Here is a 14,607-nt window from a genome sequence, read left to right as displayed (position 1 = left end):
TTGACTGTACAATGTGCGTAAATGAGAATAAATCCTACTGCAAAATGTGTATTACCCCGACTATACACAATTTTTGAATTTTGAAACATACTCACTGGTAAACATTTATTTCATTTCAACCAAAATTTACTGCCAAATATGCATTTCCTTGACACAATGTGCGTTACTTTACTAAAACCTACTGCCAAACATTATTTTCTTAACTTTACATAGTTATAGCCACGATCAAACTACCTTGGTCTTAACCTGACCAGATGCTTAGACCCTTTAAAAAAAAACCTCACATTGGAGCATTATTTGAATCCAACCTACTGCAAAACTTTGAATGAACAAAATTTGAAGAAATAACTCCACGGCCAAACAACCATTTCCCTGACCGACTATATATATATATATATATATATATATAAAACTCAAAGGTGACTGACTGATTGACATAGTGATCTATCAACGCACAGCCCAAACCACTGGACGGATCCAGCTGAAATTTGGCATGCAGGTAGATGTTATGACGTAGGCATCCGCTAAGAAAGGATTTTGATAAATTCCAACCCCAAGGAGTTCAAATAGGGGATGAAAGTTTGTATATAATAATACTTCTTACCGCGAGCGAAGCCGCGGGAAAAAGCTCGTTATATAATATAACCCACTGACAAACATTAATTGTCCCGATGCGTAATTTGAAGAAATAAAAGATTTGGAAGGAAGAAAAAGTTTCAAAAATTTATTTACTTAATACTTAATAGTTAATACACGTTAGTCATGTTTTAAAAAGAAATTAAAACAAAGTTTATTTAATTGAATATAGATTCTTTGTTCGGCGGTGGTTTCCTCTGGTTTAACGTAGAAATTCTTGATAGCTGTGGACCAAGTCTTCAATGATATGATGGCAGAACCCCACTCGTTAGCTCCCAAATTCTGCAAATCAATTTATTCATTATACTAAGGGCCTATTTCACCACTTCCTGATAAAGTGCCGGATAGGCTATCCAAAACTTTTGTTCCTATCCACACATCTGCTAAGTGGAGGATAGCCTATTCGGCACTTACCGGGAAGTGGTGAAACAGACCCTAAGGGCCTGTTTCACCGCTCCCTGATAAGGCTATCCACCACTTAATTTGACAGATGGAGTTTGGAAAATCTGTCAAATAACCCTATCGGGCACCTTATCAGGAAGCGGTGAAACAGACCATAAGTGTAACAAAACTAGTTAGTTTTGTTGCTAAAATTAAGCAACAAAACTAAGCCAAAACTATATTCTACTTCTATATTACGCCCGCATTCCGAGATAAAAACCATCCAATGTCCTTTCCCGGGACTCAAAATATCTCCATTTCAAATTTCAGCAAAATCGGTTCAGCGGTTTGAGCGTGAATAGGTAACAGATGGACAGACATACAGATAGACGGACAGACGGACCAGACAGACAGACACACTTTCGTACCTATTTATAATATTAGTATGGATTAGTATGGACACCATAAGTTATAGAAAATATTACGTTTCTCTTGTACTTAATATAGGTAGAGTTTATTGTGAACGTAGCAACGCAATATGAGTTACTCTTTTTAAAATTATTTTGAGGGAAAATTGTGGCGTTAGGACATTTCTAATTCATGCTAATATCATAAAATATGTAAAAGCGTGTCTGTCTGTCTGTCTGTCTGTAACATCTTCATGCCCAAACCGCTGAACCGATTTTACTGAGATACTTTGAGTCCCGAGAGTATAGTCTAGAGATGTGCCGATCATGAGTTTGGCCGACTAGCCGATTAGTCGGTTGCACGGTAGCCGATTAATCAGCCGACTAGTCGGCCAAGCCGATTATGGTTTCGGGTGTTTCCGTAACGCTTTGTTTACTGCTGATTCTAATTGTGTTTATTTTGTTTACGTTACTTATTTTTGTTGTTAAGGTTCCGTACCCAAAGGGTAAAAACCGGACCCTATTACTAAGACTTCGTTGTCTGTCCGTCTGTCCGTCTGTATGTCTCCAGGCTGTAACTCAAGAACGGTAATAGCCAGAGAGTTGAAATTTGCACGGATTGTGTATATCTATTGCCGCTATAACAACTAATACTAAAAACACAATAAAATTAATATTTAAAGGGGGCTCCCATACAACAAACGTGATTTTTTTGGCCTTTTTTGCTCGATATCAATAATGGCAACAGGTAGGTACTTGAATTTTTCACACAATCCTTAGTTTTATGTGTACTTTAATATTTACTAATAATATTAATTTTAAATAAAAAATTAAGAGGGGATCCCATACAAAAAACACAAATTTTGGCCTAATTTTGCTCTATATCAATGGTACGGAGTCCGACTCGCACTTGGCTGATTATTATAATAATACTTAAATTGTTATTACAAGGTCTAAGAAAACTAAAATAAAATACAACTGTGTAGTATGTGATACTACTTTAGGGTGTGTATGAGTCCCCTATAAAGAGTTCGCTTTGAAAGTATTTTCGAACAACTAGAAAGAGTAGTAGAAAGAGTACTTTCGCCACTAAAATATTTTAAGTGGTGAAAGAGTAACTTTTTTTACTTTTGTATGGGAAAATGCATGACGTTAGGGCGCTTGCCCACACACATCACAAAAAATGGCTATTTCAGCGCTGCTACGATAACAGTGAACTCAATAATAAGACACATACACACTCTAAAACATTATTACTTAGTTTTTGTACACCTTGTATATAAAAAAAATGGTTTCTTTGCGAGCAAGTAATTTCAGAAACATTTCATTAAATTTTAAAATGTGTAAGACTGATTGATTGTGAAATAAAAATATTATAAATAATCAAGGTTTTTACAAATGTAATTCCAATAATAGCAAAGTAATCAAAAGCCGGATAGTCGGCGCTCTTTGCCGACTATTCGCTGACTAGTGGCCGGATAGGCGGCTTTACCGACTAGTCGGCAAAGCCGACTATCCGGCTTTTAATCGCGAAATATTGTACGGGTTTTCCGTAAATTTTTATCTTTTATTTATGATTTATTTATTAATTTATCTCTGAAAACAACACAAGAGATACAAACACATTACACAGTTAATAGTACACACACTAAAGTATTATCAATTTGATTTGTTACAACCTGTAGAGAGACTAGAAGTTTTACCGCAGCCATTAAGTGTCTCGGGCACAGTATAATACAAACTGTAGTACTCTACAGTCCTACTGGACCAGAAGTGTTTGTACCTTGCAGCCATTATGTCTCACAGTATAAGTGACGGGTGAATCAGGAGTAGGATTCTGTCCGACGTGAGTGCTGTCCAACAGCAGTATCTGGATGTTGTCCTTGAGCTCGAAGTTGTAACAGTGGACCATCAACTCCATGGTCACGTCGTCAGATATCGACACGAGATGGGATATCTGAGACTTTTCATACTGGAACAAAATAAATTGCCATCTCAGGGCCAATTCGGCACGCAACGCAACGCGCTGATGAATTTCTAAATTTGTGCTGATTTGACAAATCTCAATTGCGAGAGACGTCTTGTAAATCTGTCAAATCCATACTTAATATACGCATCTACGCTTCGCGTTGCGGTCTGAGTTGACCTTAGGGCAGAATCACACCGAATGGCAGCGAGCATTTTCAATGTCATAATATGATTTTAAATCGCGGCCGCGAGACTTTCCAAGTTTCTCAAGCGATACAATAATATAGTATTACGCTGCGCTGCAATTCCGGTGTGAATAGGCCATATTATAATATTATATTCTATTTTTTTTTTTATAAATAAATGCGAAAGTGTATCTTGCGAAGATTCTGTCTGTACGTAAAGAGGTAACAACCTCTTCACGCCCTAAACACTGAACCGATTTTGTTGCGGTATGGAGAGACTTTAAGTCCCGGGAAAGGACATAGGATACTTTTACAAAGCATCATCGGTATAAGTCGCTTGACCAATGTCGGAAGAAAATAAAGCTAGCAAAGTGGCATTTTATTTGAATTTGTGTCGGTCGCGCGGTCGCTTGCCGTCCTAAGAGTCCGGGTGCCATCGAAATTCACGTATAAACGTAATACCAAGATAATTTCCCATACGAGAATAGTTACAATATTTCAGTTATTATTCAGCTTAAGACAGTAATTACCTAGGTTCCTTTACAAAGATTCACTGCAAAATATTTATATACCAAAAAATATTAAAAATTATGCGTTTTTATGCGAATTTCGATGGCACCCGGACTATTAATAGTTAATCCTTACCCCGTAAAAGTCTTTGAAGTCTGTTTTTTTTATTGCAGTCCATAGCCAATCTTCTTTTGTTACAATAGTGCTTCGCTTGTTTAAATCTTCTGTACTCAAGTTTGTCTTTGGAATATCAATGCAAATTTCACTTTTATTTTTACATGATACTTGAAATGGTTTTGGCCTAAAAATCCACGTGTCATCTGGAATATTATAGTATTATTATAATTTACGATTGACTCGACAACGATTTTTGGATTTACGATATTTATCATGTGGGCGCTGTGAGGAACGCATTCTGTGAATGGGGTTGAGTTCGGCAAAGCTTCGTACCAACACGTTTTTTTTTTACTCCGGGCAACATTGTGATTCTTAATCTGCATCCTTAACTAAGTTCAATCTCACTCAAAGAATGCGGCCCGCATATTTTGCACACTCAGTATTCTATAACTCTATATAATACTCAACAATCTATAAGGTCCGAACACCAAGACGGGCTATGCAAACAAATAATTTTGACACTTAGGTTTGTGACTTGTCCTATCACTTATGGTTTAGACTTTAGACCATAGTTGTATTAGTTATTATTACTTACCCAGTGCCGTATTACAACTGGTATCGGGGTTTTTTTCTGTTCCAAGAGCTGAAAAAAAAGTAACAGATTTTATTGTTTTATCTGAGTTTGATACTAATAAAAAGCTTAGCTTGGATTAAAAATAATAGTATCTATGGACTCTTCACACCGCCACTGTGAATGCTTCCCCTGTATAGAGTTGACTGTGAAACACTTTGTTACACAAAAAGAAAACACTTTGTTTACGCTGTCTATGTATGATTTTAGCAATCTTATACATATCCATGAACATTGAAAACTTTTAGTCTCTCCGGCGGGATTCATACCCGCGACCTCCGGCTGGAGTATTACGATCTGAGTCACAGAGGTGGTCTATTGATAGAGAAATTTTTTTTTTTAAACATTGTATTATAATATTGTATTGGTCCAGAACAATTAACATCTGTTAATTCTTCTGGCCCAAGAGCCAGCGACAGACAGACTTTTATAAAAACTAAATAAAGCGTTTTCCAGACAGACGCGGCCTGCGGTGGTGGTGGCGGTCAGTTGGATGACTTGAGAGTTCTAGGAACGACACAGACACACGCGGCCACGCGGCCAAGTCATCCAACTGACCGCCACCGCCACCGCCACCGCAGGCCGCGTCTGTCTTTTCCTGTATATGACCCCTATTATAGAGGAAAACAATGTCCGGCAGTTGAAGACAAGATTCCTAGAGTTATCCCAAAGAAAAGAAAGATAAAATAATTGAGCGTTGTACTATCAGAGAAGTTGATTCATATGCACCTTTGTAATTTGGTCACGACTAACGTTATCTATGTCAAACCGATCCGACAGATTACAGCTAAAGTGCGACTAGGATTTAAATCTGATAAAGGAGAACTGTCAAATATGACGTTTTTGTATGATGCCTTTTTTCGCCACGTTCATTTAAAGCCTTGTCGAGCTGTAACATTAAATTGACATAATACGACCAATTGAAGTAGGTCCGTCAACTGCCTATAAATCAATTTCTTCGATGGTATATAAAGTACCTAAGGCTAGGTAGACCTTCAGAACTGGATACATCCTAAAGTAACCGCGACTGAAACTCCATAGAACTTGCTGGTCGGTCTGAATGTTCTTTGGCTACTCCTGTTAACTGCTAATCTGAGCACTGGCTACTTACGTACTCACGACCAAAACTACTTACGCGGGCACTCCCCGATTGGGCCCTGAGGACCCTTATCTCCTTTATCACCATTATCACCCTAAAATAATGATAAAATAGATTTTAAATCGTTCCAAATATCAAGTGCCCTCAAAAGAGAGTAAATAAACTTTAACGGTCTTACCACAAAAGATCTAAACATCTATTGAACAGTTGTTTTGAAACCATTATGTAAGTATTTACTTTTTTCTCTATTCAACTGTTCAACAGGTGTTTAAATATTTTATAGTAAGACCGTTATTTTTTATTTTATCAACATCATATCAGCACTCAACGTAGTAGAGGTTCTGTTTTTAAGTAAGTCGTATTTACATAAAAAGTTCATAATATAACAAGAAGACTGACAAAAAACATAACATGCAAAACCTTTTTTGAAAGTGGGTAAAATACTTCAGAAGAATTCAAATTACCTTTGGTCCAGCCACCCCTTTTTCTCCTTCTATACCTGATGAAAAGATATAGTCAGCATACTTAACAATAACATCCTTACTAGTTACTAATAAAAATATTTAACTTTAAAACTACTCTTTTCTATTGTTTATGAATCTGAGCTGATTTAAAAGATAGTTATCGCCCGCAGATACAGCAGAGAAGTTACAAGAGTAGGTCCACAGGAGTTACAGTAGTAACTCCTTTAGGAGTTAAAATAATATATGGAAAATTGTTTTTTTAAACTGACATTTAAATATTCTACAAGCGCTTTTGATATGGTACGTCGAAAAATTAACCAACCAAAAACGCCTCCGTGGTCCAGTGGTTTAGAGCGCGGCTCTTGACTCGGAGATCGTTGGTTCGCGTTGAAAACATAATATTATTTTCAAGTTTATTTAGGACAATGCAGGCTGATCAACTGATAGACTGTCGAGTAAGATAGATGGGCATGTAAAAAGTCGGTCCTGCGCTTGATCTCCCGCCAGTCGTGTCGATCGTCCGTCCCATTGGGTAAGGAGAGTAAAGGAATAGAGAGCGGTCTCGTGTACTGCGTACACACTTGGGCACTATAAAATTTCTCCTACGTGACTGGCCCGGTTTCAATGAAACCGGCCACCGTAATAAATTCTTGCAATATCGTATTGTTTTCTAAGGTGTTACATTAAATTATTAAATAAAAATAATGCCTTAGATTTATAAAACGTCTGATAATAGTTTTGGTCATTGAAAAGTGTCTTGCTCTACATGATACTAGTTCAGGACAATAATCTACAAACTATATATAAATATTAGCCATGACAAAATAAGTAAAGTAAGACTAATTCTTAGTTAACTTTTTTAACTGGTACCTGACCAGGTGTCACACGTAGAGCTCCACGAGGCACTACTAAGAATCTATAGTTTCATCCATGAGAAAGTTAGTTATGTCTTATCCTTTTGGGATCCAGGTTGTTTCCCATCCATTTTTTGTTTGATCCAGTCAAACCGGCCCATTCCTGTCGAATCATATACCTTCCACTATCTCATTATAGTCAATTACGCAAGAGTATTCATAGTAATCATAGTTAACAACTTACATGGAGGAAAATCTTTGCATGTTTCTTGGAGCGTTTCTACCTAAAAATGAAAAAAGTGAGTAAGCAACACTAAATGAGACGGGCAAAAAAAATCTCATGAGGACCAATAATTAATTATATGACATGAGCATGGACAACGGAAAATATATGAGGAGCTGACGAACAAAACCGGGACAACTTCACTAGAGTACGAAATTATATATTTTTTTCGAATCGTCTTCTCTTGACTTATCTACGTCAATCCGGAATCCCTGTTAATTTTGTCAATCAAAACCGGTTAAAAAGGCTTTAAAAAGTCAATTTTCAAACAAAACCAGATTGAATCAGTAGTAGTAGTCTGTAGTAGTAGTAGTAGCTTTGATACTTGATACTAGTTTTAGTCACTGTAATTATTTTTCGCGGACTAATCCGATTCTGTTCGCCAGCTCCTCATATGAATGATAATAATATATCTTTGATATGAGCAGCTGGGGGAAACATTAACACTTTTGATGGATATAGAAAGTATTTAATTGTTGGTACACATCTGTTAAAAATTAAGTTGTAATTACATATTTTTTTACAAATCAAGTTATTGATATTTATACGAGTATAGTCCATTAAAAGATAGGACTATTGTTATATACAATATTATTTGAAAACATGCTAATAATTTAAAATAGTAAGTAATAAAAAATACCTTAAACTTTCTGCTGCATGTTCCATTTGCTGAAAAAAATATTGCTAGACTTCAAAATGTATATTATTTCCGTAATTATTATGCAGAAGTTTATTGACGAGTTACATGTTTTTCAATTTATAATTTAATGAACATAGCAGCTTACCTTCCTCTAATTTAAGTCGCCATTCTTCAGGTTTTTCATCGCCTGTCGAAAAATATTAACAGTCTATATAATATTAACCTAACCCAAAAAAATCAAACATCGTCCTTCTCTCTTCACACTCACTTCTCTTCTCGTCTTTCATATGCCAGGTGAAAAAGGACGACGCGGAATCATCGCCAAGTTAGTTTTTTATTAATAACTCGATAAATATACAACATTTTAAAAATTCGCCCGATCAGTGCCTCAATGATAGAATTTTACACAATGTGTTAAAATATTAACTTAATTTAATTCACGGTTATGGCAACATATGAAAAATTCGTGAAAATTAGATGCATCTTTGTGATTTTTTTTCTATCGAGAATATTTTAAGATAAGTATCGTGTTTTCGCTCAGATCAAATTCTTAAAAATATAATGTTGTATCTATGTTAAGATAATGAAAAGGGCTTATTACATGTATAAAAATGAATTATAAAATCGACAATTTTGGGTTAGTATAATTTTAAGTCACATTGAAACGTAATGTCTATGACAATGCATTAAACGAGCCATTCAAAACTGAACTTTATATACAAACTAGCGACCCGCCCCGGCGTCGCACGGGTATAAAATATAATAGCTGCTGAAAAAATTATTAAAATAGCGTGATAAAATATAGCCTATAGCCTTCCTCAATAAATGGGCTATCTAACACTGAAAGAATTTTTCAAATCAGACCAGTAGTTCCTGAGATTAGCGCGTTCAAGTTAGCCCTTTCAAATAATTTTCCTTGTTTTTTTTCCACATTTTCTTCTATTTCTTCGCTCCTATTAATCTTAGCGTGATAAAAGCCTATAGCCTTCCTCGATAAATGTGCTTTCTAACACTGAAAGAATCATCAAAATCCGTTGCGTAGTTTTAAAGATTAAAGGGAACAAAGGGACATGAGGTGGTGGAAAGTGATGAAACAGGCCCTAAATAAAATATGATTCTGTATACAAAACCGCATGCTTATTGCTTAGGACACTATCGCAAGTGACGAATGTAAGCGTGCAGCGACAAAGCTCCCGACAAGCTCTTTATGTCACTTGATAGTCCTTATAGACTTAGGACCTGTTTCACCACTTTATGATAAATGTTAAATAGGCTATCCACCAATTAACTTGACATAGGTATCAAGTATTTTAACAGTGTTAGAAACTCGTGCTAGTGTTTTAATTAAAAATAACGCGAATTACCAAACATCTCAACATAAAAGTGACTAAAAACTTTGAAACTTATTGCGCGGAAGAAAAAGTGATAAAAATCTTCAGAATTAACAAAAGTATAACGCGAAAAAGTGATAAAACAAATTTGTGAAATCATACAAACATAACTATAGATATAGTCAAAACGCCATATTTAAAAACGAGTTTCCTTTCTCGACATTTTGGACTATTGTCTATGTCACCTCTCACCTCACAGATAAAAATTAACATCGACAACCGTCGATAACATAGACAAGTGACAAATAGATTCGGAGCCATAAACATAAAGAGGAGGAAGAAGAACCCACTAAAAAACAAGATCGAACAATAGCATATTTTACAAGCAATACTAAATTTAATCTTTAAAAAAATGGATCAAACTCAAAGCGAAACAGATGCTTTAATGATAAATATGAACCAAACGCTTATGGCAACAACCGAAAAAATCAAGGAAGAATTTGCAAAACAGATCCACATTCTAACCGAAAAATTCACAGAAACCATGAACACTACACTAGATACAAACTTAGACCATTGATTGAAGAGAACACTAAACTTAAAAACGAAGTGTCAGTGCTCAAGAAAAAAAAAGTCTGGAAAGATGCGATAAGAAAAATAACATCATCTTACACGGAGTTGAAGAGCAGGGTGAAGAATTCCACAGCCTCATGGACGATGTCCTAAAAATTCTTAACCAAATGACCAAAGCAGCGGGTATCGAAGAATTTGACAGATGGGAAATAAGCGAAACTTGCAGACTAGGAAGAAAAGATAATACGAAAGTAAGGCCAATAATTGTTAAACTCACCTTGGCTTGGAGAAGAAGTGTGGTTCTAAAGAACAAAAAACATTTACCTAACAATATTTATGCCACGGAGGACTTCCCAAAAGATATCTTGCAAGCCAGAAAAGAACTGAAAGAAAGGCACAACAAGAAGAAATAAAGAAGGGCAACGAGGCCACAATTCGCTATAACAAGCTTATGGTCAAGACAAACCACAAAGGCAACAGCCAAGACAAACGAAAGCGTTCACCCACAAAATCACCCGAAAATACCAACAAAGTAAACTGATGACTGTCCCTATTTTTACGTCGCGGGTCGAAGAGGGGTGCTACAATATACTCATTGCACGTCACTTAATGTGTAATGAGGAAACATTTACGGCCGTTCCCAATATTTGATCTATCTCTGGTTTAGCCCTACTAGAGATAGGAATAGCTCACATTAGACATTAGAATGTCAATTGTGAGCTATTCCTATCTCTAGTAGGGCAAAACCAGAGATAGATCAAATATTGGGAACGGCCGTTAGAATGTATTGCAGATTAAGCCACGAGCAATTTTATTTTGTTCTAAGTTTAACGCTACAGCAACAACAAACGTCGGCCGATTTTATTGCCATTTGCGTAGGGAACCCCGAGTAAGGAAGCAAATTAACACAATATACACATATAAAATACTAGCTGTTGCCCGTGACTCCGTCCGCCGTGAACTTCAGTTTCGCATGGTGTTTCCCATTTTCGTGGCATTGCCGAGAATCGGGATAAAATGAAGCCTACATTACTGCAAATTTTTCCTCAGAATCCATCTAATAAACACAATTCCCAAAGCTTTGTATAACCTTTGACCTGTCCCCCGTTACCCCCCTTCCAACCCCCTTTTCCAGTTAAAAAGTAGAGTATGTCCTTTCCCAGGCTCTAGACTATCTGCGTACAAAATTTCATTACAATCGGCTGAGTTGTTTTGGCGTGAAAGCGTGACAGACAGACAGACAGATACTTTCGCATTTTATAATATTAGTATGGAAATATAGATTACTATGAGAGAAGTAGCTGTTATAATAATATTATAGTTCATACCTACATACTTTGATACCTCCATGGCTTATATTATACGAAAAAATTTATTTTCGGTTTCGATATGATTAATAACCTATTGGCGTGTTTCTAGATAGAATATCTACTACACTGCCCTGCGGCTGTCGCGGTACTGCTATCGACGCGACAGGGTCGCGCTCATCGAAATTTGCCGCACCACGCCCACCGGTCTCGTGTCGCGCGTCGCGGTAATCGGAATGTCATCCATATAAACACATACAAAGCAGTGGCTTGGCGACGTCTCGAGTCGCGGGTCGCGGACATCGGTATGCTATTTTACGCGGCGACCGGTCTCTCTGTCTCGCGACGCGGGTCGCCGTGATTGTTTAGTCCTCCATACAACTTCATAGTGAGCAGTGGCTGTTTGGGTCGCGGGTCGCGGCGACCCGCTGCATGCTGCCTTGATCCGAATCATACCTTTAGGGAACTACAGACCAATAAGTGTCTTGTCAAATATCTACAAGGTCTTCTCCAAAGTTATCTTAGACAGAATCAACAAACAGCTGGATGAAAGCCAACCGAAAGAGCAAGCAGGATTCAGGAAAAACTTTTCTACGTTAGACCACATACACACAGTAAAGCAGATAATAGAGAAGTACAATGAATACAAGAAGGAACTGTATATAGCATTCATTGATAACTCTAATGAAGCGATCTGGAAAAGCCTAGACCAGCAAGGCATACCCGTAACTTATATTGATATCATCAAAAACATATACCTAAATAGTGAAGTCAGAATAAGACTTGAAACAATAGGAAACAAATTTCAGATCGAAAGAGGCGCAAAACAGGGCGACCCCCTCTCTCCAAAACTATTTTCAGCTGTACTGAAAACCATCTTTCGAGAACTAGACTGGGAGAAGTATGGCCTTAACGTGAACGGAGAAAAGCTAAACCATTTAAGATTTGCTGACGATATAATTATATTTGAAGAAAACCCAAACAACCTTGAAACAATGATAAAAGCTCTTGACACAGAAAGCAAAAAAGTAGGCCTCAGCATGAATAAGGACAAAACCAAAGTACTTACAAACTCCAAGCAAATCACCATAAAAGTTGACGATCAACCTCTCAAATACGTAAAAGATTACATCTACCTTGGACAACTAATCTCCCATGAAAACCAGACCACAAAAGAAGTCAACCGTAGAATTGCAAATGGTTGGAAGAAGTACTGGTCGCTCAAAGAAATATTTAAATCTGACATGAGTTTAACCGTAAAAAAGAAAGCATTCAACACTTGTGTCCTACCCGTTATAACATATGGCTGTGAAACCTGGGCCCTCACAAAACAACACAGAGAAAAGTTGGAACGATGCCAGAGATCCATGGAGAGAAGCATGCTAGGTATAAAGAGACAAGACAGGATCAGAAATACTACAATAAGAGAAAAAACAAAAGTAATAGACATACTTACTCAAATAGACCAAAGAAAGTGGAGATGGGCCGGACACATGCTAAGAGGCAAACAAAATAAATGGAGCACAGCCATCAGTCACTGGTACCCGAGAGATGGTAAACGGAGTAGAGGTCGCCAACAAACCAGGTGGGGAGATGATCTAGCATTAACAGCTGCCTACCTAGCATACGCCAACGAGATATCTCACTCTCGAGATAATCAAATTTTGACATTATGAGACGAGTAGTTACTCGTCTCATAATGTCAAAATCTCGACATTATCTTGACCAAACTCTATAAAAATGTGTTATTTCGATGATAGATCTACGCGAGAAAAAATGTTTGTCATGCTAGGGTCAATAGAGATGAAGAGACAAACCATCAAACATCGAGAAAACATATAGAGTGAGATATCTCGTTGGCGTATGCTAGGTAGGCTGGACGCCACTGGAGAAGAGTAGCACTAGACAGAACTGAGTGGAAAAGGCTGGAGGAGGCCTATGCCGAGAGGCACACTGACCTTCGAGACATCTTATAGCTTGAAGGCAGAATAAGAGGCTATCATCATCATCATCAAGTATGGAGAATCTGTCAAAAAAGTTGTAAATAACCTGTTCGGCACTTTATCAGAAAGTGGTAAAACAGGCCCTTAGTGTCTAGACATACTGTGCCGAATTTTCGCGGCGGAAATTCCGCATGAATGCGTCAGCAATGTCAAAATTAAAATACATTACAAGCCGAACTTCCGCCGCAGAAATTCGGCATCTAAGTGTGTTTAGACATTTACATTTGCATAATATGTATTTATTGTCTCCATGATATTATTATAGATGAGATTATGTCTGTCTGATCGTTTGTCTGCCCTCTTCACGCTCAAACTGCTGAACCAATTTGGCTGAAATAATACTTTTTATCCCGGAAAAATGCACAGATCCAGAGCTATAAACTAACTACAAATACTAAACCTAATTAAGGTACAACGAAATTGCGGGCGTCAAGTATTATCTACAACGCGGTCACATTAACTTGATGCATCGAAATATACAATCAAACAGCTAGCCCTTTGACTGAATAACACCATTCAATCACACGGCCATACGTCATTTATCCGACTTGTAATTGCAACGTTCAACACTACAGCTAGACGCGCGACGCTTAATTAACTGGTTAAATGGCAAATTAACTAAGGTGACCATTCGTTTAGGGTTATTATTACACAAGTGCAATGATAACAAGCAGAATAAAATGTATTATAACTCATTTTGAACACAATTGCAATAATTAAAATTCAAAAACTAATTCAATCAAACGGCTGCTTTTGGATCAGCTGTAGTGTTGAACGTTTTTAGCGATTGAAATATTCAATTAAAAAGCTAGACGTGTGATTGAATGGCGTTGTTCAGTCAAAGGGCTATTTGATTGAACGGCTATTTTAACAAGCTAGTTTAAATATAACATGCGAGCTCCATAATGACGTCATCAAACCGTACGTCTAGTTAATTTGACCGTGTTATAAATATCAATTTGTTCTTACCTTTCGCGATGAAGAAAATACTGCAGCACACCAATGTAAAAACGAAATTACTATGCATGGTAAAACGTCTAAATGTTGGTACTGTAACCTCGTTAATGGTGTAATTTTTGCAAAGGTTTCCTTGTGTTAATTTATTTAATTTTCCTTGTAGATAATAAATAGGTATTTGGTAAGGGTTTATCAAATAACGGGAAAGCCAAACATCAAAATTGTAATTTTAAAACGATAAAGTGTACCAGAGTCACAATA

General features: G+C 36.9%; 1 protein-coding gene across 1 annotated transcript; it reads right to left on the bottom strand.

Moving 5' to 3' along the window:
• Positions 1-756: 756 nt before the first annotated feature.
• LOC121740401 lies at positions 757-14,447 on the bottom strand. Its single transcript, XM_042133084.1, has 10 exons — positions 14,359-14,447; positions 8,321-8,362; positions 8,176-8,204; positions 7,497-7,536; positions 6,399-6,433; positions 5,971-6,028; positions 4,800-4,847; positions 4,223-4,407; positions 3,208-3,396; positions 757-918 (listed from the first exon to the last, which is right to left on the bottom strand). Exons 1-10 carry the CDS (start codon positions 14,414-14,416, stop codon positions 757-759), a joined length of 846 nt encoding a protein of 281 aa, XP_041989018.1. The 5' UTR covers positions 14,417-14,447.
• Between the last annotated feature and the right edge of the window lie 160 nt (positions 14,448-14,607).

Source organism: Aricia agestis, chromosome 3 (genome assembly GCF_905147365.1).
Source record: "Aricia agestis chromosome 3, ilAriAges1.1, whole genome shotgun sequence".
In the NCBI taxonomy this organism is placed as follows: domain Eukaryota; kingdom Metazoa; phylum Arthropoda; class Insecta; order Lepidoptera; family Lycaenidae; genus Aricia; species Aricia agestis.
The sequence above is the reverse complement of the archived record's forward strand: the minus strand, read 5'-3'. Positions and strand labels throughout refer to the sequence as shown.